Here is a 26,814-nt window from a genome sequence, read left to right on the forward strand (position 1 = left end):
CAGATCCTAGAGAAGGGTAGGAGACAGGCAATAGAGAAGTTCTATTTCTAGACCCAGAGGGTGGGGTGGCCAAAGGCCTCCCCACCCCATTAAACATTTCTCCAGCGCCCCCTAGTGGGGACACCGAAAACTGAGAACAAAAATATAACAGGCCCAAAAGTTGAGTGGTTAGAGCAGTGGGCTGCTAACAAAGGAAGCCAGGGTTCAAATCCTATTGCCACTCCTTGTGACCTAGGGCAAGTCACTTCACCTTCTACTGCCTTCCCCCTGCCCCGCTTGGTGATTTCACCTGCTCCACACCATGGGGGAGGGGGCACCATTTCATCCCTCGCCTCAGGAAATAGATTGCCTTGAGCCGTCCCTGTCTCTACTTCTCTTCCCTCTTGGTGCTGCTGATTAGCTGCCTAAACAATCCAGTGTGCGAATACCACTATAAACTAGCCTAGCACTGTGGCTCCTGGAAGCATAGGGCAGAGCAGGCCTCTGTAGGCATGTTATTTCCTGCTGATACAAAGCAGCAAGTAGGGTTGGGAATGAGTGCTTCTTCTGGAAGCCCCTAGACTCTGGATTTTAAATTTAGACTCTGGCATCCCACAAAGGTCAGCATTTTATGGCGCTATTATTTAATATCTATTTTCAACTCTTAGCTAACTTCCCTAGAAGTGCACCGATATCCAGCTATGCCTATTGAGTATTCTGGATGTGGCTTCTGCTTCTGATACCCTTACAAGATTCCTTGGAGAAGCGAATAGTTGGATGACATGCAACAAATTAGGTTTGAACTTCCAGAAATCGGAAACTCTTTGGAGATCTAACCCGGTGGTATCAGGTCATTTTTCTTTTCCATTACTATCTGAAAATCATGTTTTAGGGGACCTGTTTGGATTCTTACTGACCTTGAAAGGTCAGGTCAAAGCAGTCACTAAGCTTTTTACAAACTTATGGGGTCATTTACTGAGCCGCAATATTTTCTCTATGGTAAAATACTGCAAGAAAAAAATACCATGGGGTAAAGGCCCCAAATGTCATGTGATGGTAGCCCCTTCGCCTGGGGCAGACATCTTGTTAAAGAGCCATATCAGTCTAATTGACCCCCCTTGTGGTTGTTGTGAGACCCTCACCCAATGCCAAAAACGTTTTGCATGGTAAATGCCCCTCCTTCTATCCATCCTCACTACTTTTCAAGTAAATACCCCCCCCCCCCAGCTTTAGATAATCTGCCTTAAAGGTACTTTATGTTTTAGTCCCAGTTAGATATGTTACTTCTAGTAGATGGAGTAATGCACCTTGGTATTTGCAAAACCTAAAGGCAATCAAATATCAATTAAGAAAAGTTGAGTTTGCTCAGCATAAACCGAGTCCCCTTGGAATTCTGAGTTATATTTAGAAACACTAACAGCTTATAGGAACACCATAGTGATGGGTCAACCCAGTGAATTATTCCATGTTGTTAGGACACTGGTTGAACATAACCCCACTGATTATCTGTGGTTTGCACGGTTCTTCTAATATTCCTTTTATGCATGATGGCTTTTATCCTGATGAGCAGGTTTGGGAGGTTTTTAGTTTGGTTTCTCCCACTGAGATTTCACGTTATTTCTAATCTCAGTGATATTCGTTGTCCCATGAGTCAATGCTCCATTGTGTTGTCTAAGGCAGTAACAGAAGATCTTCGTGTGTTTTGTATCAAAAGCAGTGAATGCTTCTTTGTCTGAAGTTAAGTTGCCAGCTTCTCTCAAAATTGCATCCGTATGTCCTGAACTTAAGATAAACAAGTTAGACCCTGACGTAAGCAACTATCATCCAATTTCTTCCTTGCCTTTTTCAGCTAAAATGCTTGAATCAGTGGTATTAAAATGGCTACATGATTTTATTGATGCACACTCTACTTGATGAATTTCAATTTGGCTTTCATAAAACCCATAATACAGAAACAATGCTTTTATCAAGTTTCAAATGTGTTTCGCGATAGTTTTGACCACAGTTTAATTTTTTTTTTTTTACTAATTTTGTTAGATGTTTCCTCAGTGTTTGATACACTTAACCAAAATTTGTTGGACCGTTTGAAAAAAATAGATAATACAGATATTCTTAGATAATTTTTTGAAAGCAGTTAGTTAAGATTTAAACTGTTATAGGCAACTGTGCATCTTCTTTGACTGCTTTAACCACTGGTGTTCCTCAGGATTCCTTGCTCTTAGCCACCTTAACATATACATTTTTTTATATATGTCAGCTTGTGGATAATTTAGGCATCGGGTACAAATTGTATGCTGACAACATTCAATTTTATTTGCCCATTTCCTCCTTTGTGGTTGATATATTTATCTGTTTCCCATTGTTTAGTTTCTATCAGCGAGTGAATGTTACAGATTAACATTAAATATTAAAAAGATCCTGTCGTCTCAGAAAGGGCTATTTAATGTGCCTTTCCATTTGCTTTTCGATAGCTTTCAGATTCCTATTTCCTTTCAAGCTTGAAATTTAGCAATTCAGCTCAATGCTTTCTTTAAGATTGCAAGTAAAAACCATGGTCACAAATGCTTTTTTTTTTTTTTTAAATAGCTACAGCTATTGCATCATCTAAAACCAATACTTTCATGTGATGATTTGAAATCTTTTCTGCATGCTTTGGTCACAACTTGTTTAGATTACTGTAACTCTTTGTATCTTGGTTTACTCCAATCAACAATAAGAGCCATGTAATTGGGCCAAAATATGCCTGTTCAGTTGGTCTTGAGTGCCCATGCACACTTTTTTAAAATGATGCCAACCTGACTATGCCCATGTCATGTGACTGAGGCAAGATCTGGGGATTGAACCTAGGCAATGGGACCTAGGTCTGATCCACGGACCTTGCCCATATCATGTGATCGGAGCAAGGCACAGACTGGGCCGGGTGCTAGGGGACACCCCAGGCTCTATTGCAGGTGATATTTCTCATTCTAAAGGTTTGTAGGGTGCAGGAGGGAGGATAGAGGTGGGGGTAGTGTCCCTATGAATCCCAAGGGATTTGATAACTTTGGGAGGGAATAGAAGGGGGCACTGTACCCCAACAATGTTTTCTCACTAGTGAGGTTGGGAGGAATGGATTTTTTTGAATGCAGAGTTGGGGGTTGCGGGGGGGAGGGGGAGGGGGGGCATCACTGCGCATCTAGAGAAAACTTTTTTTTTTTTTTAAACTTTGAGGTGTCGGGGCCACCTCGAGTGGTTGTGTTGGGTTGAGATGGGGGGGGGGGTCATCTTTTTTTCTTTTTGCCACAGCATTTTTTTAGGGTTTGCATGGCCCTTTAAATGTAATGTGGGAGCCTCGGGACCCACGATAGAGTCCCAGGGCTCCTGCGTTATTATTTACCGATTTCCCAGGAGGAGGTGCTATTTTATCATGCCTGACCACTTTCTCAGTTAGCTGAGATAAAATATTCACATCAAATTGCCTAGGAAGTACCTGCTTTGCATGCATTTGCATTATTCATGCATGTAAATTGCAAGCAAATTAGGACATTGCAACAGGGGAGGGAACCCGGGGCAGGGCCATGCAAATCATTGTTTAATGCGCGTTAGAGCACTATTGTGACTGGATGCATTACCCAGACAGCCGGTTAGGTTTCAAAGTTATCCAGGTAGCTTTATTTGGAAAACTTTAGTCGAGGATATTCAGCGGGACGTTTATCCCACTGAATATCCAGGATATCTTATCTGGCTAACTTTAGCCAGATAGGTCATCTGTTTTCCAGCTTTTTGAAAATTGATCTCAGTGTGTGTATGTATACATATATATATAAATGTAACTTTTTATTAACTGAATCTTGAAGGCTGAGTTTAGAGTTGGATTCTAAGGGATCAATTTTCACTTGTCCACACTGGTGCAAAGTATAATTTTTGAAAACTATTTGGTTTACAGGTACAAAAGCTCAAGCCTACTTACTCCTCCTATTTCTGCAGGTGCCAGAACAGGGCGAAAACAAATGTGTGCAGATTTGAAAATCTAATCTAGGAACATAGTTTACCCCCCTGACCTATCCCCACCTCTGGGATGGCTCTTTTTTGTTACGAGTAAATACAGTAAACCCACGGGCTTCTGATGGGGTCATTTCTTAGTTTTCCAGCTATAGCCTTTTGAAAATTGCCCTCCTCATTTGGAGGACTGGTCTGGGACCCAGTTCTAAAACTGCTATTGGTAATATATAACTGGTAATATTGGTAATATATATCTGGTAATATTAACAATAGCCTTTTTATTATCTATTAGGATACACAATATAAATGCATATATACAATCAAAATTATTCAGAACTTATTGATCAAGAATTTTAAAAAAGTTCATGTCAATCTGCTGTAATTAGGAGAGAAAGATGATCTTGAAATTAGAACTTGCTTCAGAAACAAGTATACCTGAAAAGTATAAAGGAGAATTGCGCCTTCTGCTTGAGCTGTACTTACGTACTATGCAAAGAAAAACTGGTTTTGACTTATGTGGGAGAAAGCTTTTAATAGAGACCAGGCCATAGAGGAATGCAAGTATCTGCAGCACCTCCACTCAGTCTTTCTTCTTGTCAAATATCTGGGTCCAGACAATAGCCCCCAGGCTGGACCCAGCCACAAGGCTGGCCATGCCCCCGACCACAGCTGCCACAGACAACGGGACAGCTGTGAGGGAAAGGGCTGGAGCTGCCACGGCAACTCCCAGAACACCTGCGGCACTGGCCAGAAGGGTCCGACGACGTTTCCGGGTGTAACCAGTAGCAACTCCGCCCACCTCTCTCTCTGCCTCCTTCAGCATCTCTTGCAGGAGGAGCTGCTTCCGGTTCTCATCCCCCTGCAGGTGGCAGGCACTGTCCTCCAACAGTTCTATGAGCCGGCGGTATAATTCCTCTGCCAGTGCCTCAGAGCGCGTCTGGACAATCTTCAGCAATGAGCGAGACTGTATATCCTATGGAGGGGAGAGATGGAGAAAATGATTAAACAGAACGTGCAAAGAGTCAGAAACAGAGGACCTGATTCACACTTAAATGTTTTGGCCTCCACTAGAGCAACAGCGTCTGAAAATCTGATTTATGCAAGTATCTATTGTCATAAAAAGGGGAATTTCTGGCAGCTAATGATGCTGTTTTGAAACACTAAAAAACATATTCAAAGTGCCTAGAAAGTGGAATTCTGTTCCACCTCTGGCCCAATACACAAAGAGTTATTCATTCATCTAGATACATGCTTATTTGTCTGTATCCTGAATGGATTTATTAAGAGCAGGAGTAAGTCCAGGGAGTCTCCCTTTTGCCCACATAGTTCCCATTAATTTGTATGAAAGGAAAAATATTAGTTTTTTAAAAATGTATTTTCCATTTCCATGCCACTCTCTTTTCTTTTACTTTATCCAATTCCAGGAAACAGTTGGGAAAAAAATGTTAATTCCAGAGACCCTGTTCAACGCAGTTAAAGAGACAGCACTTTGATTTCTGCGGCACACTGTGGCATGTGTCTGTTGAAAATCAAGAATGACAATACGCTCACTCATCACACGCGCCCTCCACCCCCTGCAGCAGCAGCATCCTCGTATTCATTCTCCCTTATTTACACTATTGGGACCTCCACTGCATACGTTCACTCATACTCTAGCACAGACCCCCATCATTCATGCTCACATATCACTAAAGAGACACAGGAAGGGGGAGGAGGGTGGAGATATCCTGGCATCACTTTATTTCCCTAATAATGCAATAAAAATTATATAGACCGCTCATCTACTAGATAACTGAAGCTTGACCGACGTGCCGCAAATGCGCAGGAGAGAGCAAATCTACCGCGCATGCACGGGCAGCACGTCGGTCAGAGCTTGCGAGGAGCAGTAGCGGCGGCGGCGCGCACAAGGGAAGGAGGGAGGGACCTCTGGCACGGCGGCGGCGGGAGGGAGGGAGGGACCTCTGGCGCGGCGGCGGCGGGAGGGAGGGAGGGACCTCCCCTGGAGATCTTCCGTCTGCGCCATCCGAAGGGGTTGTGAATGAGCTGGGAGGGGAGGGGATTGAGAGAGGGGGAGTGACTGAGGGGAGGGAGAAGAGAGTGAGGGGGGAGGGGGAGGGGAGGGGGAAGGGAGACTAGATGGAGAGTGAGGGGAGGGAGGAGGGAGACTAGAAGGCAAGGGAGAATGAGGGTAGGGAGGGAAGAATGAGGGGTAAGGAAATGGACCGAAAAAAAAAAGGTTAACATAGCCCATTGTTACGGGCTTAACGGCTAGTCATATAATAAAATAACTCTTCGCAGTTATGATGTTAACAAATGTATCAATAAATACAGCAGAATAGTGTGTGTGTGTGTATATATATATATATATATAGGCTTAGATCAACAGTCAAAATGGACTATGTTTAGAATACACAGACCTGTGGTAACCCTCCACTCAGGTTTCCTATTGGAATGATATTTAGCACATAACCATTCCCCTGAAAAGTATACCATTGTCATATCACCATCCATCATTCCAAACTATACATTCAGTCCTTCTGTGACCATACTGTAACTAGATTCCAAATATTATAGATCCACATCACGCAATGTAATATCTTATGCCTACTTTTACTCCCCTAAGGAATCACGAAGACTGTTTCTGGTGCTGCTTTGGGGAAGGGGGGGGGGGGGTGGTTTCTGCCTCTTCCTCTATGGGGTCCTTTCTTCCCAATGCTGCTCCCAGAGGGGCAGGATCAGCAGGTTTGGGCAAGGTTGAACCAGTAACACAGAAACCAGCAGATACAAAGCAGAGAAGAAAGCACGTACAGCAAAGACCAAAGAATGCATTCATGCATTCACTGGTTACATGCCTAGACTGCAGGACACTGGTCCTTTGGAGAGGCTGTTGTATGCTCTAGGTAGACAAGGAAAAACAGAAGAAGTGGGGGGAAAAGAAGCTCAGATACAAGATGGTAACAAACTAAGAACCATGAACAAAGAACACAAATCAGAGGTAAGACACTCAGGTGTCTATCTGGACACAAATCTGTCCTTAAAAGCTCAAGTCAAAGCTTTGACTCGTGCCACCTTTTATAAACAAACTACTTCAAGGCCTAAAATCAATGATATACCCTGCCAACTTTTATAGTGTCATACCAGCTTCTGTTCTCTCTCAATTAGATTACTCTAATTCCCTTTATTTAGGTCTTCCAAAACCGCTATCAATGGTACATCTTATCATGATTATATCACTCCTGTATTATATAGCCTTCATTGGCTCCCAATTGCCTGACATACCCTTTTTAAAATTCTTACACTGGTCTTTAAGGCACTACACCCACCCTTTCCTGAAAGTATATGAACATAAGAACATAAGATATGCTATACTGGGTCAGACCAAGAGTCCATCAAGCCCAGCATCCTGTTTCCAACAGTGGTCAATCCAAATCACAAGTACCTGGCAAGTATCCAAACATTAGATAGATCTCAAGCTACTATTGCTTATTAATCTACCATCATAGCAGTTTATGGATTTATCCTCCAAGAACTTATCCAAACCTTTTTTAAACCCAGTTACACCAACTGCTGTAACCATATCCTTTGGCAATGAATTCCAGAGCTTAACTCAGCACTGAGTGAAAAAGAATTTTCTTCGATTTGTTTTAAATGAGCTACTTGCTAACTTCATGGAGTGCCCCTGGTCTTTTTGTGATCTGAGAGAGAAAATAACCAATTTACATTAACTTGTTCAAATCCTTTCATGATTCTGTAGACTTCTATCATATCCCTCCTCAGTCGTCTCTTCTCCAAACTGAAGAGCCCTAACTTCCTTAGCCTTTCCTCATAGGGCAGCTGTTCCATGGCCCTTACCATTTTGGTCGCCCTTCCCTGAACTTTCTCCAGTGCAGCTATATCCTTTTTGAGATGCGGCGACCAGAATTGTACACAGTATTCAAGGTGCGGTCTCACCATGGAGCGATACAGGAGCATTATGACATCCTCCATTTTATTTTCCATTCCCTTCTTAATAATTCCTAACATTCTGTTTGCTTTTTTGGCTGCCGCAGCACACAGGGCTGATGATTTCAATGTATTATCCACTATGATGCCTAGATCTCTTTCCTGGGTGGTAACTATAATATCTATATATACCCATGCAAGATCCTTACATTCTCAAGGAGCAATGCTCTTTGAAGTTCCTACCATTGAGGCTGTCCACCTTATGGATGCATGATCACGAACATTGAGGTAGCTACTTCCACATTAAGGAATACATTGCCGCCTGAAATGTGACATTTGAGCTGCTACTCCAAGTTTTGTAAGAAAATGAAAACCTGTCTGAACTCTGAACAGGACTTTTCCCTATACACTGCCTAATAGACTTCTGCTCATTCATTGATTGTTTTAATGTATTTTATTGCGTTAATTAAACATGTATTCAGTTTCTTAGACTAATGTATATGTATTTATGTTGTATTCCACTTTGAATTAAAATAAATAAAACAAGGTGCATAGGCATGAGAAGACACTGTATATAATGTAACCTAGAAAAACAATGACAAGCAATATGTCAGTATTCAGGAAACACAGAAAAAGCACACGCTTTTCCACTGTATGTGACAGAGGACTGTGCCCAAAGCAGAGAAAGAAAACACCACCACCATAGTACACCCACATACAGAGAAGAAGAACAGAGAGAGACAAAAAGAGGGAGCATGTTTTATTTTTTCTTGCCAGGCTTCCTGAATAGCTTTTTTTCATGGCTTCCGTTCCAGCATCAGATTGGGTGAATCAAGTTCAGAGTCAGCTACAAAGTCATGGAATAAGAATTGAGGTATGCGGGGAAAAAGATATAAATTTTCACAGAGGAATTTAACTGGCAACGTGTCCATGTATTTTTAGTCCTCACAAATCAACCCGTTATTTAAACACAAAGTACTCAGTTTTCAATCACGGCTCCCAAATTGCCTCTTTTTAGTGTGGCTAAAAGTATATATCTTGGAAAAATATGTACTTAACTTTCACTTATGCCGATTCAGCCATTCTACCTGCGTAACTCCTTTTATTTGTTTGCCTGCACAGATCTTAATAATCTTTGAACATTTACCTTAAAGTAGTTTATTCCAATGTCATAAACACACACATAGTCAGTGATTCAAGCAAGAGTCCTAGAGATAAAATGATTTAGGTTTGTTTTTACATTTTCTTTTGTGCTCACATTCCACTCACCTGTTCCCTGAGGAAGTCTCTGTATTTCTCCCTGAACTTCTCTCTCACCTTGTGGTTGTGGATAGCGATACCCATCTGTAGGTGAAGAACAGGAGAATTTAGAGAGGATTCCTTACTGTCTCTTTACCCAGTCTTATTCCCAATCTTATCCGGTCTCTTGGCAATGCTCTAATTTTCAGAACTTTTCCGCAACTCACTGGTCTTCTCAGACATCAGTAGCAGAGGCGGGAATAGAGCAGCACAGCCAATAAGAGGCCTAAGTTCAAATGCTAATTTTAAGGCTTCATGGCAAACACCCCCCTCCAATAAAGAAAACAGACTAGCAGTATGGGGATCCGGGTGTTTCTGTTCATAAAGAAAATCGATGGAGAACAGGAGCTCAGGCTTACCCCCAGAGGGCAGTAAAATCCATAGTCCATCTTCAAAACCTCCATGAATATCTAAAAGAGGAGCCAAATGGGACAAGCAAGTTGATAACATTATACAACGAAGCAAGCAACTGGTTTCTTTAATACCAAAAGCTGTGGAGGTTTACAATGGTAAAATATAGCATTATAGCCCCTTCAGGAGAAATAAAGAATGGCTTCTGGGAGCAATTTTCGATAGCGATCTACTTTAGCTTGTGTACGTCGCACCAGGTCTCAAGGGGGAAAAAATCTGCTTAAAAAGCAGGTGCAGAATATGCATGCTAAGAGTCTGCATGCTTTGCTTGTTATTTGTGCATGTGGCTAAGCAGATACTATGTTTGATTTGCTTTTTCTTTCAGAAACATGGTTGTCTGAAACTGATCTCTCATTATTGCATCTAACCTGTCCCCCAGGTTACTCTTTTCATCAGCATGTTAGGAAGAATAAATGTGGAGGAGTTGTTTTAGTTGTTTTTTTTTTTATAAGACCATTCTGGAGCCACAAGTTTTATCTATTTTGCTTGGACATGGCTGTGATAGTATTGCTTTTAAGATCGATCATTCAGTATTTGCTCTGTTTTATTGATCACTCGATATTTTATGTAAAGATCTTCTTTCTGTATCATATTTTTTGAGCTTACTCCTAATTTCACATAAAATTTTAATAGTTGGTGATTTTTTTTTTTAATTCTTTATTTTCAATTTTTTGAAATTTACCAGGAAAAACATCCTTACAGAAAAACAATGTCTCATAAGAAGAAAAACAAAAATTACAAATATCACATATACTCATGTATATTCATAGAAATTTAAATGATAAGAAAGAAAGATAGCAATTAGGGGGCTGAAGGAGCATTTTTTTCATCAGCAAATAATATCATATACATCAGTGATATGATGAACACTCCGGATCTGCTACATCCAAATTTTCTTTATTCAAACCGGGCCTGCTGAGGCAACAGTGAGGGAACACCCAGCCAAGAACTCTTAATTGTTCAGGTTCTTGAAATATATAATTCATATTTAGATATCTGATGCACACCTTGCAAGGGTACTTCAAGGTAAATCTTGCTCCCAGTTTTTGAACACCAGGTCGCATCTGTAGGAATTCCTTTCTGCGTGTCTCTGTTACTTTTATTACGTCTGGAAATATCCATATAGGGCTGCCATAAAACAGGCTTGCCTATTTCTGAAGAATAAATGCAATACATGATTACGTTCAGTTAGGAACGCAAAAGACACCAGCATAGGTTTCCTTTGATTGACTTCTTTAGAGGACATTTCTAATATATCTGTTAGATCCAACGAAGGGATTTGTTCTTTCATCTGGGTACTTTGTTGTAGGTAAAATGCTTTCGTTACCACTGGTATAGCCTACTCAGAAATTTTCAAACTTTTCTTCATACATAATTTAAATAATTCCAATGGAGATATTTATTTAATTACTGGGAAATTCAATATACGTAGATTGTGAGCCCTTAAAGAATTCTCAATTGTTTCTAACCTTTTTGATGTTATTCGCTCTGAGTTAATCAATTTATTTTGCTTAGCTCCCACTGAGACTATTCTTCTTTCCAGATCTTGTGCTTTATCAGAAAAATTAGTTGTTATTTTTCACAGTCTGATTTTGAATTTCTACAGTCACTTTCAGACTGCGAGCTCATCCTTGATTCAGCCTGTAAGACCTTGAAGGAAGACTGCTGTGAGGCTATCCTTGCCCCAGTTCAACTCTGAATCAAGGGTTCGGAAGTCTATAGCGTATTCTCTGAGAGTTCGGGAGCCCTGGCGGATTTGTAAGAGCTTTGCTGCTAGGGTGGTGTCTCTTCCGGTTTTGCTGAATAAGAGGCAGAACTCATGTAAAAAGCTACAGAGATTCTGGTGGATGGTATCATCACGCTCCCAAAGGTGGGAGGCCCAAGCCAGTGCGGTACCCACCAAGAGAGAGGATGTACATGACCTTAGCGCAATGATCCTGGAAAAGGCCAGCCTACAGTTGGAAATGCATCAGGTAAAGACTAATGAAATCTCGGCACTGCTTGGGGTTCCCCATGTAACGTGGGGGTGCCAGGAGCTGCAGCACTGGTCTGGCGGGTGCGGACAGTACTGATGGAGGGAGAATCACTGGCACCAGCGCTGGGGCTGGCTTCAAGGCATCCATCCTGATGGCCAATCATTCCAGGGCAGCGGAAACCTGTTTAATACCTGCTGTTGTTCCTGCAGTTGTTGAACCATGGACTCAGCAACCTGATAGGATTGAGGAGCCTTGTGTTGGGGTGAAGTTGATGCAACCTACAGGGAAATTTCTATAAGTCCTCACCACCAACTGGCAGAGCAGATGGTGCAGAGATTGAAGTGGAGATTCGCCTGTACCAACCCCTTTCCCCTTGGGTTGAGCCTTTCGGTTCTGGGGGCTGGCAGATCTTAGATGGCAGTCTCTGGGGCATAGGCAGAACAGTGAATCCAGGGTCAGGCTGAGGTTGGAGATGGGTGGATAGACACGAGTAACAAGGATCCAGGCTATGGTCAGTGGCAGGCAGCAGGCGACGGTAACAAGAGTCCAGGCAGAGGTCAAAATCAGTAATCTGTCAGAGGGTGGAAATGAGGTAGCTAAAATGAGGCTGAAGAGACGAAGGCAGGGCTGGGCAAGGCTGAAGAGATGAAGGCAGGGCTGAAGAGACGAAGGCAGGGCTGAAGAGGTGAAGACAAGGCTGGAGAAGTGAAGGCAAGACGAAGGAAAGGCGAGGAACGCAGCCAGAAGGGAGCTGACCCGTTGCTAAGGCAGACGAGGACCATCAGGGAGGCCCTCATATAGGGCAAAGAGTGCCACAAGCCCTTTAAAAGGTACAGACTTCAGGCGTCCGTGAGTATAAGGGGAGGCAACGGTCTTGAAAGTGTCCTACTGTGTTGCATCGTTCAGTGACGTCCCACAGTGGTGAGGCCTGCTGGTGTTGGGGTGAGTGAGCCGGCCAGCAAACAATCTCTAGCCAACTTTAATTGGATAAATTGTCCATTTGTTGCTTTTCTGAATATTGCCCTCCAGGGGCAGCTCAAGGCAATCTGCTGCCTGAGGTGAAGGATGCGATGACACTTCCCCCTCCCCCCCCTTAGCCTGCAGTATCCCCCTCCCTTTCCCATTCCAACCTCTCTTGGCACCCCCACTCTACAGGAGGTCTACTGGTTCCACAACCAGCTGCCGTCCTCTCAAAGCTCATCCCAGCCACCTCAATCAGAAGTCTCTCCAACACTGCACCGGCTCTTTTTTCTGGCTCACCCCATCCCCTTTACCACTTCTCCATGCCCCACCACCACCATCACCGCTCAGGTCATTCTCATTGATTGCGTGTTGCATGGCCTGCTGCTTTTATGATTCTCCAGGCTCTGTTCTGCCTACCTACTCCAGTGGAGAGAGGACTAGACGTGATCCATGTTCTTCCTCCAAGGCTTTAAAAAGTGAAAAATGAAACCCTGGCCAAGTAAGGGAGAGTCACTGACCCAAAGCAGCTCCAGAAAAAATCCTGAAAGAGCCAGTGCAGCAGAGCTGGTGCTAGGGTATTAAGTGCCCTAGGTGAGCCTTGTACCCTCCCCCCACCTTCCTCTCCCTCACACACACACAATTAAAAGTTATGAATTTATAACAAAAGATTTTACATGGAAAAGGATATTTAAAGTACAGGGGGGTTTTTAGGTAAAAATATCACAACTTGCTCACTTTATATGCACTGCAGTGCTGCCAACCAGAAATCCCTGCAAAAAAGACACTTAGAACCCATATGGCATTACATGTATTATAATGCATGTTGGATGTGGGCTTGACCCTCAGAAAGCCATGGGTAAACTGGGTTAGAATATAGTAAATCTCCCATACCAAAACAGCATTAACTGCTAGCACTTAAACAGTGACAACCCTACCTATGAAAAAGCCAACACTGCAACTAAGGTATTCCTCTGGCAATGCTTAAAGGTAAATTTTCAAATTCACCTTTAAGAATAAAAAAGACCATATATTTGAGTTTGTGGCCTGTGCACGCGTAATGTGTATTTTAAAAAGGGGCCACATAAATATATATATATATGTGTGTGTGTATAAGGGCAAAAGTACATGTGGAGAGGCAGGCAAAATGGCGGTGTGAACCACATGCGAACAATCGCTCTTCGTTTTTTTTTTGTTTTTTTTTATTACCTTTGAAGAATGCCATCTAAAAAGAAAGAAAGAACATAAGAACCTAAGAAAATGCCATACTGGGTCAGACCAAGGGTCCATCAAGCCCAGCATCCTGTTTCCAACAGTGGCCAATCCAGGCCATAAGAACCTGGCAAGTACCCAAAAACTAAGTCTATTCCATGTAACCATTGCTAATGGCAGTGGCTATTCTCTAAGTGAACTTAATAGCAGGTAATGGACTTCTCCTCCAAGAACTTATCCAATCCTTTTTTAAACACAGCTATATTAACTGCACTAACCACATCCTCCGGCAACAAATTCCAGAGTCTAATTGTGCGTTGAGTAAAAAAGAACTTTCTCCGATTAGTTTTAAATGTGCCCCATGCTAACTTCATGGAGTGCCCCCTAGTCTTTCTACTATCCGAAAGAGTAAATAACCGATTCACATCTACCCGTTCTAGACCTCTCATGATTTTAAACACCTCTATCATATCCCCCCTCAGTCGTCTCTTCTCCAAGCTGAAAAGTCCTAACCTCTTTAGTCTTTCCTCATAGGGGAGTTGTTCCATTCCCCTTATCATTTTGGTAGCCCTTCTCTGTACCTTCTCCATCGCAATTATATCTTTTTTGAGATAAGGCGACCAGAATTGTACACAGTATTCAAGGTGCGGTCTCACCATGGAGCGATACAGAGGCATTATGACATTTTCCGTTTTATTCACCATTCCCTTTCTAATAATTCCCAACATTCTGTTTGCTTTCTTGACTGCCGCAGCACACTGTACCGACGATTTCAATGTGTTATCCACTATGACACCTAGATCTCTTTCTTGGGTTGTAGCACCTAATATGGAACCCAACATTGTGTAATTATAGCATGGGTTATTTTTCCCTATATGCATCACCTTGCACTTATCCACATTAAATTTCATCTGCCATTTGGATGCCCAATTTTCCAGTCTCACAAGGTCTTCCTGCAATTTATCACAAGCTGCTTGTGATTTAACTACTCTGAACAATTTTGTGTCTATGTATACCCCCTCCTGACACCTCCCTCCTTTCGGGACAGCGATTAACAACATCATTTGCTTCTGGTCCAGCAACGTTAGAGGGAGTACCTGTCCCCACTGTGCTATCCAGCGAGGGAGCATCAGAATCGCCTGGGGACGTCACTCTCAGATCTCTGGATCTTCGGTTCCCATTGGCTCTGGCTGCTGTTGATTCTCCGTTCCTGACCACAGCGCAGAGTGATTCCATTACTTGGGCAACTATGGAGGAAGGTCAAAATGGAGTTGTACTAATGTCTCCCCTACTTTCATCGGGCTCAATGGAGACCATGGGATCCTCCGATTTTGCGATTTGTGCTGCCACCTCTTCCCCAACTGAGCTCCCAGGAGAATGTGAAAAGTTGGCAGCAGTGCCGAGAAGAAGTGACTCGGGAGTGGAATCCCCAGGACATATGATGTGAACCGACCTGATATGGTCTCTACCATGAAGGTCGGTATAGAAAAAAAAAGTGTTAAATAAAATATGAGTGAGTTTTCCTATTTTCCACTAAGCCGGCAGTTGTTACACTAGTCGCTTTGTGTGACCTAATAGTTGGACTCGGGTGTTCAATGAAAGATCATCATGTTCAAATAGAGAATCTTACTAACAGGGTAAAATTTAATGAAAGGAAAACTTGAAGGTCAAATTAATTATTTTAATTCACAAATAGTTGCATCGGAGGCGTCTGTTACCAAGGTCCAGTCCTGAAATGTTAAAATGATTTAAGATTTGGGTAATTTTTCCCGAAGGTTGGAATTTCTTGAAAATTATACGAGACATCTGAATCTTCGTCTTTTGAATTTTCCTAGGGTCGTGGGGGAAGAACCTTACTACACCCTGAAGAAATTTTTCCTTGATGTTTTGAAGTTTGAAGAGGTGAAAACTCCTATTAATAAAATGTTTTTTCTTCCGAGTAAAGAAAAGCTTTCTCAGGAACAACGCCCTGATGCTTTTGCGAATCTAACACAATTTTTGGAGGATTCTACAATGGAGATGTATGAACGTTTACCTCTTCTCGTCTCTTTTATTTCTGAACAGGAATTGGGTGAAGTGATGAAAAGATATTTGAAGAACATTTCTGTTTCTTTTCATGGTCAGACTGTTCGAATTTTCCCGGACTTTGCCCATGCGACCCAAGAGCGGAGACGCAATTTTCTTGTTTTAAGACCACAGATTATAGCTCTTGGTTTTTCTTTTGTATTAAGATCCCCAAGTAAATGTGTTATTCGCTCGCAAAAAGAATGTTATGGTTTTTTCTATCCTGAACAACTTAAATCATTTATTCACTCCAGGAGTATGTTATCTATCTCTATTTCTCCTGGCAATAATTAGGTCTTAAGATCCAATATGTAATAGATGCTGAGTATACATTAAGCTTGTACCTTTTAAATAATTTTTTCTTTACCTCCCATTTGTTTTTCTGCCTACCCCCTTAAATTTCCTTATTGAAAAATGATTTATCACTGGATTTAGTTTTCCTATTTGTATATGCTGGCTGCTTTTGTCTTTGATATCTTATTTTTGTTTTCTTAAGTAAGGAATATCTTGCTTGTATAATGTTGAAATAATAAAAATAAAAAAAATAAAAAGTACTCGTGGAAAAAAGGGGCATGTTATGGGTGTGTTAGGGTGGGGTTATCACATACACAAACAATGAGGTATTTTAAAAGTAATGAACACATGAATGTCATCCAACATATACATGTTAATTTATTACTGCTTATTTATGCAAACGCGTGCAAATTTTAATTTTGATTTTGGACTTGGTGCTTGGTGGGTTGGCTTCTCTAGGTGACTGAACACAGAAGTAGACTAGGGGGTGGGAGGGAATGTACTTGCAACAGATTGTGACCTACTAGGGCCAAACTGGGACATACAGGGAGATCACAGGGATAAGGGGGTGGGAGGAGGCATATCTGGGATAGATTGGGCCATACTGGGTGCTAATTAGAACATACTGGTTTATACTGGGGGTTACTGGAACAAATTGTGGGAACTGGGACACACAGGGCTATAGAGGGAGGTGAGAGTGTGTGTTCCTGGGACATACTGGGAGGTGTGAGTCAGTGTGTAGAGTCCCTTTTCAATATGACTAATTGCCCTATGACACTCAGGACACAATGGCTGAGAAGGGAGAGAGAGAGAGGAGGAAGAGGTACTCCTTACAGAGAATTTACAGGACTAGGACACAGTTTTTGGATCTATCTGAAGAACAAGGTATGCACAAGTTTAGTTTTGACAAGGAACCTATGCCAGCAGCTAGAGTGGATCCTGCATTCAACCATCCAAAAGAGGCCATGCCTTGCTAGTATACATCAACTTCACTACCACCTACCCTAGCATTTTTCACCACTGGCATTCTTCTCTTGGGGTCATGGCTGGAATCAGCCAGTCTGTCACCTCTATGTGTATAAATCAAATCCTGGCTGCATTGCTCAGGAAAACACAACACTATATATTCTTCTCTTAGAGAAAACAGCAACATCAAATAATAACTGATTTCTATCAAATAGCATATTTCCCCCTTTGTCTTGGAGACTATCAATTGTGCTCACGTCCCAATAAGGGCCCAAGGGCTGATGAGACCATCTATCGTAACCATGCTTCCAATCATAGAAACGACGGCAGAAGAAGACCAAACGGCCCATCCAGTCTGCCCAGCAAGCTATGCACTTTTTTTTTTTATTATTTCTCTCATACTTCTATTACTCTTGGCTCTTAGTAACCTTTTGGTTCTATTTCCCTTCCACCTGCTCCATTAATGTAGAGAGCAGTGTTGGAACTGCATCCAAGTGAATATCTACCATAGTTAGATATTCACTTGGATATATACCATAGTTAGATATACCATAGGATATATACCATAGTTAGATATTCACTTGGATATTCACTTGAATATTCACTACAATCCTTCAATATGTAGGTGGTCTACGATGCCAAGGGTATCATCCTAGAAATCATGCCTAGATTTCTGGGGTCCACTTACAATGCCTACATCCACTCACAGTCAGGAATTCATGACCACTTCCAGGAAGGAAACATCACTGGAGGCTGGCTTCTAGGGAGGAATGCACTTTTCACAACACCACATACCAACTAAACTTTTGTCTCCTCATATATAAGTGGACTGATGGCACTAGGCAAGGAGGATTGTTCCAACCATTTCCTGTGAACCGCCCTGCTGCCCAACTCTAATGCATATCTAACCCTGTTCTTTTCTGCCTTCGCCCCTACAGGTGGATAGATATCCATTCAAAACCTGGCTCCTCATCCCACAGGCTACCCCACAGATCACTGCGGAGGCTTACTACAACAGGGCCACCAGCAGACCAGCGCAGTCTCAAGAGAACCTTTGGCCTACTCAAAATACATTTCTGTTGTCTGGACAGATCTGGGGGATGCCTTCACTACAACCCGCCTAGACTGTGAGATCTTTCTAGCCTGCCGTATGCGATATAACCTGGCCAAAACCAGATGCATGCCTCCTCCAGAGTGACTGGAAGAAAATCCAGATGAAGAGGAGGAGAAAGAGGAGCCTATCAGGAAGAACTACAGGAAATACATCCAAGGACAGGCTATAGGGAAAACACTATTACAAAGACATTTTAGAAGCTGAATGTGCATTTATTTACATGCTGTGCTCTGTGTGATGACTAATGTATAACAAAACATTAGTACTTCTTTGGCTGCCCTCTCTTTTGGTGTGGGAGAAGCTCTGCTGCCTTTGCTTGCCCAATTCTGGTGCTCCTCCACTGTGGTGTCCTGTCACAGCTGACGCTGCCCTTAAAGGGCACGGGACCCTGGGGACAGTAGCACATCATCATTGCTGCTTGACGGTCCTGCAGGGCTTTTGAGTTAGCCAAAATGATAGGCTGTGAGCTGTGGTAGGCCTTGTCTCTTCAGCTACTTGGTCCCTCAGAGGGGTGGGAGCATCTCTCTCTGGTAGTGGTGATGCTTCAGGCTGCATGGTCGGTGATAGTAGTGGCATTAGAGGAAGTGGTAGCATGATGGGCAGTGGTGGAGGAATAGGTTGAGCAGACAATGGTACAGGTGGAGCTCTGGTCTGGGGAGGAGCCATCCAGTCTGATGGTGCAGCAAAGATTAGTGGTGGCTGCATCCAGTGGAGCATCATGTAGAAGGGACATGGTGGGGGCTGCAGCTGCCAGAGGGGCATCCTTTACAACATCTCCCTGAATACTACAATCTTGGAATCCATTGACTGATTAATACCCTGTAGCTCGTGCTGCATGTCCTGCATCTCCTCCTTTACAACATCTAAGGCCTTGCATTTCCTCCCTCACAGTATCCTGGAGGCAATGCATCTCTATTCTAAGTCCCGCTATCTCATGTACCACTCTGGAGTTTATGTGCAGGAGTTGCCTCTCTGCAGGAAAGACTTGCACCTTCCTCTTCTGGAGGATCAATGAGCTGCCCTCATGCTGGCCAACTGCAACCTGAGATTGAGTGACTGTTAAAGAGAAGCAACCAGCTGAGTCTCCTCTCCTCCTCCACAGACTGTCGCTGCTCCTCTGCTGCTCCCTCTTCCACTTCAGTGTCCTCTTTGGGGCTAACAGGCAGCACCTATGAGCGCCACCATGCTCTTCGGCGATATCTTAGCCCTGGTTCAACAGCGTCATCGTCAGGCTGCTCCCCTGCAAAATGGCAACATATACATACTTTAAATATAGTTGTGTATTTTTCTTCACACTCAGTTGACCATCCTTTGTACCTAACAGAACAGCTCCCTGGTCCCTAATATAGGACCTCCTATTATACCACAAACTGTATAGAAAGCACTCCTGTAGTGCCAATATATACTCTGGAAACACTTGTTAAGCACCAGCATGCAAAGCCAGAGAAAGGATTCACTAAATGGTGTGACTCTTGAAAAGGGTTGCTTACTGGCTACATGTATTGAGAATTTCAGTCCTAGAATTTCACCATTGCATTCTGGAACCTGTACATCAGATTTCCATAATGCTTTCCTTTAGAAAACCTACACTACAAGTCCCTGTGTGCCTTGGGGTAATCAGCCTGTCCAGAAAATCCTGAGCCAGTTGGCAACTCATCTCTTGACTGCTAGGCAATCTGCATTATGTACCAAATGATATATCCAACATAGAACATTTCTATATGGAAGGGGGTTGATCAATTGTGAACCCTTAAAAGATGTCACGGCCCCTTACCTACATCTTATAGGTGCTTTTAGCTCAGGGGTGGCCAACTCCAGTCCTCAAGAGCCACAAATAGGCCAGGTTTTCAGGATATCTACAATTAATATGCATGAGATGGATTTGCATGCACTGCCTCCATTGTATGCAAATCCATCTCATACATATTCATTGTAGATATCCTGAAAACTTGGCCTGTTTGTGGCTCTTGAGGACTGGAGTTGGCCACCCTTGCTTTAGCTGGTCTAAGTACCCTCAGTAGGACAATGATTTTATAAGGTCTAGCCTATCACCTGTGAGCAGAGTGGCAATTTATAAAGGAGGTACTGCACTTGCCCATTGAGTGGGATGTGTTCCTTGAGTGCCAGCATAGGTACAGAATTGTTACAGAAGAGGCTCAGAGGAAAGCAGAGAAGCTTTCTAGATGAGAAAGTATGAGTAGTACAGAAGAATGAGGAGAGAAAGAGGATCCAACAGGCAGAGGAGAAGTGTCAAGGGAGATGCAAGAGATAGGGCATCCTGGCAGGGACATGTCGGCAGAGTCTGAATCTGATTCCACTGCAAGCTGCCCTAGACAGAAAGATAAGTGAGCATGGCACTGGAGAATACGATGGCAGCTAACTTTCATCTAATGGGGGTGGGGAACCCAGGTGAAAGTGGTAACTGTCCCCACAATCTGTTCAGGGTTGTGGATCTGGAGATGACAGAATAGTGGAGTATTGCATTTCTCTGTATATACAGATACTGAGGCAATAAAATACAGCAAAGGTTCCTGGTTAGACATTAATTTCCAAGCCATCAATTCAATAAAACTTCTCCCATACCTCAAGGGTACAGATTATTTTATTGTAGAGTTTGACTAAGGAGCTGGAAAAGTTTCAGTGCTTACAAGTGCATTGTGGCTAAAACAATATTCAGCTTTTCACCTATCCAGAATCTCCAGGATGTCAGGAGGCCTAGGGTGCTCATTGTCCCTCCCTGGATGCCTAACTGTCCAGGACCTTCACTGGACGAGGACTAGGTATATTAAAATATGGTACTATACATATTATATCGCATTTCATACACACACTTAATTTCATGTTCAATATGCAATGCTCACCTTGTTGGTATTCAAATTTAGAAGCGTTCAGGCTGCCAATCTCTCCCCACAGCTGCACCAGAAATGTGCTCAGCCCCTCAGCTAGCATCCTGGCCTGCTTCTTCTTCACTAGACGCTGGAGGTCCTGCCACGTGTGCCTCAGGTCTTTCACACTGCAGATGCATGAAGGTACCATGCATTTGATGATGTGGACTCTGTCCTCGAAAGCTCATGCTTTAATAAATTGATTAGTCTATAAGGTGCCATTAGACTCCTGTCATTTTTACACCACCAGACTAATATGGCTATCCTCCTGAAGATTTTTCCTCACAAGTGCTCTACTCCTTTGGAACATGATGCAAGTAGGAAGACATATACTGGGAGCCAACCTTTTATACCTGCATACACATGTAAATTGCACATATTTGTGCGTATAAAGAGGGGGGTGACATATGCACGTAAATCTTACATGTGTATATAATTAAAATAAACATACATGAGATTATTACTTGTGTATATAGCATTAACATTTGCGCATATACTCTTAGAAGAGGTGGTTCATGTTTATATTGTGCATTACTGGTACACATGTATTTTTCTACTTCTAAGTGTAGTGGGTCTATACAAGGAGTAACAGAATGATCCTTCTGCTCAGGGACTTTAGTATCTGGGCCAGTGTTTCTCCCTTTAGTTTGCTAAGTGGGACTGGTCTCACAAGTTCCTGATGCCATGGAGCCCGCTGCTATTATACCTCCACAAAATTTATATTGGATGTTAGGATAGCAGAGAAAGATAGCTCTTAAGAACATAACAAAATGCCATACTGGGTCAGACCAAGGGTCCATCATGCCCAGCATCCTGTTTCCAACAGTAGCCAATCCAGGCCATAAGAACCCAAAAACTAAGTCTATTCCATGTTACCATTGCTAATGGCAGTGGCTATTCTCTAAGTGAACTTAATAGCAGGTAATGGACTTCTCCTCCAAGAACTTATCCAATCCTTTTTTAAACACCGCTATACTAACTGCACTAACCACATCCTCTGGCAACAAATTCCAGAGTTTAATTGTGCATTGAGTAAAAAAGAACTTTCTCCGATTAGTTTTAAATGTGCCCCATGCTAACTTCATGGAGTGCCCCCTAGTCTTTCTACTGTCCGAAAGAGTAAATAACCAATTCACATCTACCCGTTCTAGACCTCTCATAATTTTAAACATCTCTATCATATCCCCCCTCAGCCGTCTCTTCTCCAAGCTGAAAAGTCCTAACCTCTTTAGTCTTTCTTCATAGGGGAGCTGTTCCATTCCCCTTATCATTTTGGTAGCCCTTCTCTGTACCTTCTCCATCGCAATTATGTCTTTTTTGAGATGTGGCGACCAGAATTGTACACAGTATTCAAGGTGAGGTCTCACCATGGAGCGACACAGAGGCATTATGACATTTTCCGTTTTATTCACAATTCCCTTTCTAATAATTCCCAATATTCTGTTTGCTTTTTTGACTGCCGCAGCACACTGAACCGACGATTTCATTGTGTTATCCACTATGACGCCTAGATCTCTTTCTTGGGTTGTCGCACCTAATATGGAACCCAACATTGTGTAATTATAGCATGGGTTATTTTTCCCTATATGCATCACCTTGCACTTATCCACATTAAATTTCATCTGCCATTTGGATGCCCAATTTTCCAGTCTCACAAGGTCTTCCTGCAATTTATCACAATCTGCTTGTGATTTAACTACTCTGAACAATTTTGTGTCATCTGCAAATTTGATTATCTCACTCGTCTTATTTCTTTCCAGATCATTTATAAATATATTGAACAGTAAGGGTCCCAATACAGATCCCTGAGGCACTCCACTGTCCACTCCCTTCCACTGAGAAAATTGTCCATTTAATCCTACTCTCTGTTTCCTGTCTTTTAGCCAGTTTGCAATCCACGAAAGGACATCGCCACCTATCCCATGACTTTTTACTTTTCCTAGAAGCCTCTCATGAGGAACTTTGTCAAACGCCTTCTGAAAATCCAAGTATACTACATCTACCAGTTCACCTTTATCCACGTGTTTATTAACTCCTTCAAAAAAGTGAAGCAGATTTGTGAGGCAAGACGTGCCCTGGGTAAAGCCATGCTGATTTTGTTCCATTAAACCATGTCTTTCTATATGTTCTGTGATTTTGATGTTTAGAACACTTTCCACTATTTTTCCTGGCACTGAAGTCAGGCTAACCGGTCTGTAGTTTCCCAGATCGCCCCTGGAGCCCTTTTAAATATTGGGGTTACATTTGCTAATCTCCAGTATTGAGGTACAATGGATGATTTTAATGATAGGTTACAAATTTTTACTAATAGGTCTGAAATTTCATTTTTTAGTTCCTTCAGAACTCTGAGGTGTATACCATCCGGTCCAGGTGATTTACTACTCTCCAGTTTGTCAATCAGGCCTACCACATCTTCTAGGTTCACAGTGATTTGATTCAGTCCATCTGAATCATTACCCATGAAAACCTTCTCCATTGTGGGAGATTTGTACTACATGTCCTCAAAAACCATATCATCCTGTATATCTTGTTGAACACAAAGTCAGATGTCTTCTAGCAGGCAGATGTCCTTTGAAACATATGTTTTAAGTTATTTGCAGGTGGGAGCTGGGAGCCTTCAGCAAAAAAGCAGGGCCTTACCTGCAAGGATAGACAGTGTGAGCATATAGAAGGGTAGGCTGGGTGCCAGTCATTAATATAACACCCGTTTTAAGGCTGGCAGGCATTTTATCTCTGTATCAGAAATACTGCATTTCTTTTCTGTTACATCTTAAGTATATGGGCCATAGAGGTTACTTACAAGACCATTTAGCAGCAGCCTGCTTCAGGTGAATGCAGTTTCTATCACATTCTCTATATCATACCTCTTCAAATGTAGAGATTCAGAAAGGGCAATCTTATCACCCCTATGCTGTGATAATATTTAAAAGGATACCTAATATACTAGAAACTTTATGCACAAAACCTCTGCTTATAGCTTGGCTGCACTTGCATCTGGTGTTCTTAGGGGAGATAAGTGGTCCCTGTTGATATATACCTTTTGATTTGTGTTCTCCCTTACTGGTAGCTGTTTTAAGGATGCAAGATCAACACATCTAAACCAACTACATTTGTTAATGTAAGAATAGATAAGAGGAGTATAATAATAATTGGACAAACCAGCATGGAAAGCGACATGTATGGTTCAGACTGCTATGGCTATAGCATATCTTAAAAGAAACTTTACTATGTAGTAAATAGAGACATACATCCAAAGTGAATAGAAAATAGAAACATTTTTATCTAAATATTAAATTAGTTTCAACTTTTTAAAAACTATTTACAATTGTTAAAAAAAAAGGGAGGGGATGGGATATTTTAGTGTTCAAACTATATATAAAAATGAAAAGGCCCAGAGACCTAGGAAAGCCAGGTGCTGCAGGTTTAGGAGTCTGGTCGATGTAATGGTGGCCTTATACCGATGAGCTCAAAAGCCACCATGAGGCATTCCCAAGTCTTGTTGAGGTGGAAGCAGAGTCCCAAGGTTAGCTCGGCTCCCTTTCATCTCTTCCACCATTATTTGCATACCCTTGTCAAAAGCTCGCTGAAACACTGGCTCATCAACTGGAACAGGTGCTCCAGATAATAAGCTAGGCTCAGAAGCCACTGGCAGAGCAGCAGATAATGATGTGAGGGCTAGAGGGGGATCCAAGCCTTCCTTAGCCAGCAAGGGCTGGCTGGTCTGGGTCATAGCATCCCTGGATCCCAGGACAGAACAGGGAGGATACCCTATCGGGATGAGGAAAGGGATGCTTTCTTCTGGCCTAGGGTTTGCTGGTTGGGGGTGGAGGGGCTGGATAACCACTGCTGGGTCCCCTAGTGGTGACAAGAGGGCGATGGAGCAGCCTACTCCTCCCTAGTGGTGGCACTGGCCTGCAGAAGGGGTTGGGTCCTGACTGCCATCCCTCTTCCTCCTACTCTGAAGAGTTGTCAGCTATGAATAGAGCAGAAAATGTCTGTCAGCTTGTGTGCTCATTTGCTCCAGGGTATGATGTGCTTGATCTTACAGGTAAAGGGAATTCCTTTTCTGGAAAAGGTGTAGGCAAAAGAAAAGTGGTCCTAGCTATGGTACACTCATGTCATATAGGTGGCAGCAAGGCCATAGAATGGGTCCTTGAAATACAGAAGCTTCAGCTCAGTAGTTTACTTGATGGTGCCTCACTTCTGATATGGGCTCAAAGGTAAACTCTACGTCAAGGTTGTTAGCATTTGGTTGTGGTCTACATAGCAAAGCATCAAAGTCCATAATGATGCACATAGTTGTATGGCATAATGAGAATATACTTTCAGTAGCAATAAATTTAGGAGTGGGTGTGAACACCTTGAAAGGTTTCCAGCTTGGCCTGAAGGTGTCTTCAAAGTAACGCTTCATGACAGTGCTGCTCCACGACCCAGAGAAATGCCAAGGTCTAAGTATATTTGCATCAGGGTTTGTTTAAGCTCAAGGCAGAGCCAGAGTGTTGCTAAGTGGTAGGCTAATAATGTGGTTGGTGATGGAAACAGGACATAGACAGACTTTGTGAAAATCCCCTTGATGGCCATATCATGAATTTTCCTCCTGGCTTACAGCCAGTCCAGCCACTTCTTCTTTTTCCAGTGCAGCTCCCAGGCCTTCTTCTAGAAACATGGTTTGGCCCATCTAGTCTGCCCATCTGCCCAATTAATTTAGCTTTATGATTCCCATTAGTCCCTTTTAGATCCTCTGTATTTATCCCATGCTTTCTTGAATTCAGATATAGGTTTTGTCTTCACCACCTCCACTGGGAGGCTGTTCTATGCATGCATACCCTCTCTGTAAAGAAATATTTCCCAAGATTACTCCTTAGTCTACCCCCTTTCACCCTGAAATCATGACCGCCCTCGTTCTAGAGCCTTCTAGAGCTCTTCAGGTCCTCAATCTATACAAAGAACTAGGAATACAAGTTGAGTGTGCACTGTAGCTATAAATGTGACCTCCATGTTAGTATGTATCTATGTTTTCTACTGATTTTTGACGTAACATGGCTCTTTCCATCCATTAATACATGTAGAAGTGTGTGCAGCCACCTACACCAAACATAGCCCAAAAGAGGTACTCTCCATGAATTTCCATGGTACCCCTTTTCATGAAGCAGCAAGCTGGGCAGTGCAGTCAGTAGGAATATCCCTTTCCACTGAGCACAGAGCTTTGGGGACCATGCGACAGGGCCAAACCTCTCCCTTCTGAAAGGAGGTTATAGGTTGACTATTATTGGGGCCGTAATTAAATCTATTAAATGTCCCTGAGGAAGTTCATACTGCACCTTTATTATACTAGAGACTATTGGTTTAAATCATCTCTTGTCATTCTTGCCTATAATTTCACTCTTGATTATATTACTTTGGCAACACAGAATGTACATCTGTGTTACTGTATCCAGACATACCAATTGACTTCTGCCTTATTTGTATGCCACATCGGGGCCCCCAGTGGCCCCTCATGCACACCCTAACCTGCCCCGCATCTCAACATCCCCCTCTAGTGACCTGCCCATGTACACCCTATCATGACCCCACCCTCACAACCCTATAACCCCCAGTAACTCCACATGTACACTCTAACATCCCCCACCCCGCCTCCTATAGCCTCTCCAGTGATACCCATGTACATCCTAACATCCCACCTCCACCCCCAAGCCCCTGTAAGCCCCTCCTAGTGATCGCCAATGCACAT

General features: G+C 42.7%; 1 protein-coding gene across 7 annotated transcripts in view; it reads right to left on the reverse strand.

Annotated features, from left to right (window-relative positions):
• Positions 1-4,213: 4,213 nt before the first annotated feature.
• Positions 4,214-26,814, reverse strand: part of RNF112 (ring finger protein 112) — a 131,958-nt gene continuing 109,357 nt past the window's right edge. For all 7 annotated transcript variants that reach the window (XM_029606868.1, XM_029606866.1, XM_029606864.1 and 4 more), the window contains 3 exons: positions 9,561-9,611; positions 9,172-9,246; positions 4,214-4,933 (listed from right to left, as the gene is read on the reverse strand). In XM_029606868.1, the coding sequence (XP_029462728.1) occupies positions 4,541-4,933; positions 9,172-9,246; positions 9,561-9,611 (519 nt within the window). In that variant the 3' untranslated portion in view covers positions 4,214-4,540. The remainder of the gene's footprint in view (positions 4,934-9,171; positions 9,247-9,560; positions 9,612-26,814) is intronic.

This window comes from Rhinatrema bivittatum, chromosome 6 (assembly GCF_901001135.1).
Source record: "Rhinatrema bivittatum chromosome 6, aRhiBiv1.1, whole genome shotgun sequence".
Classification (NCBI taxonomy): domain Eukaryota; kingdom Metazoa; phylum Chordata; class Amphibia; order Gymnophiona; family Rhinatrematidae; genus Rhinatrema; species Rhinatrema bivittatum.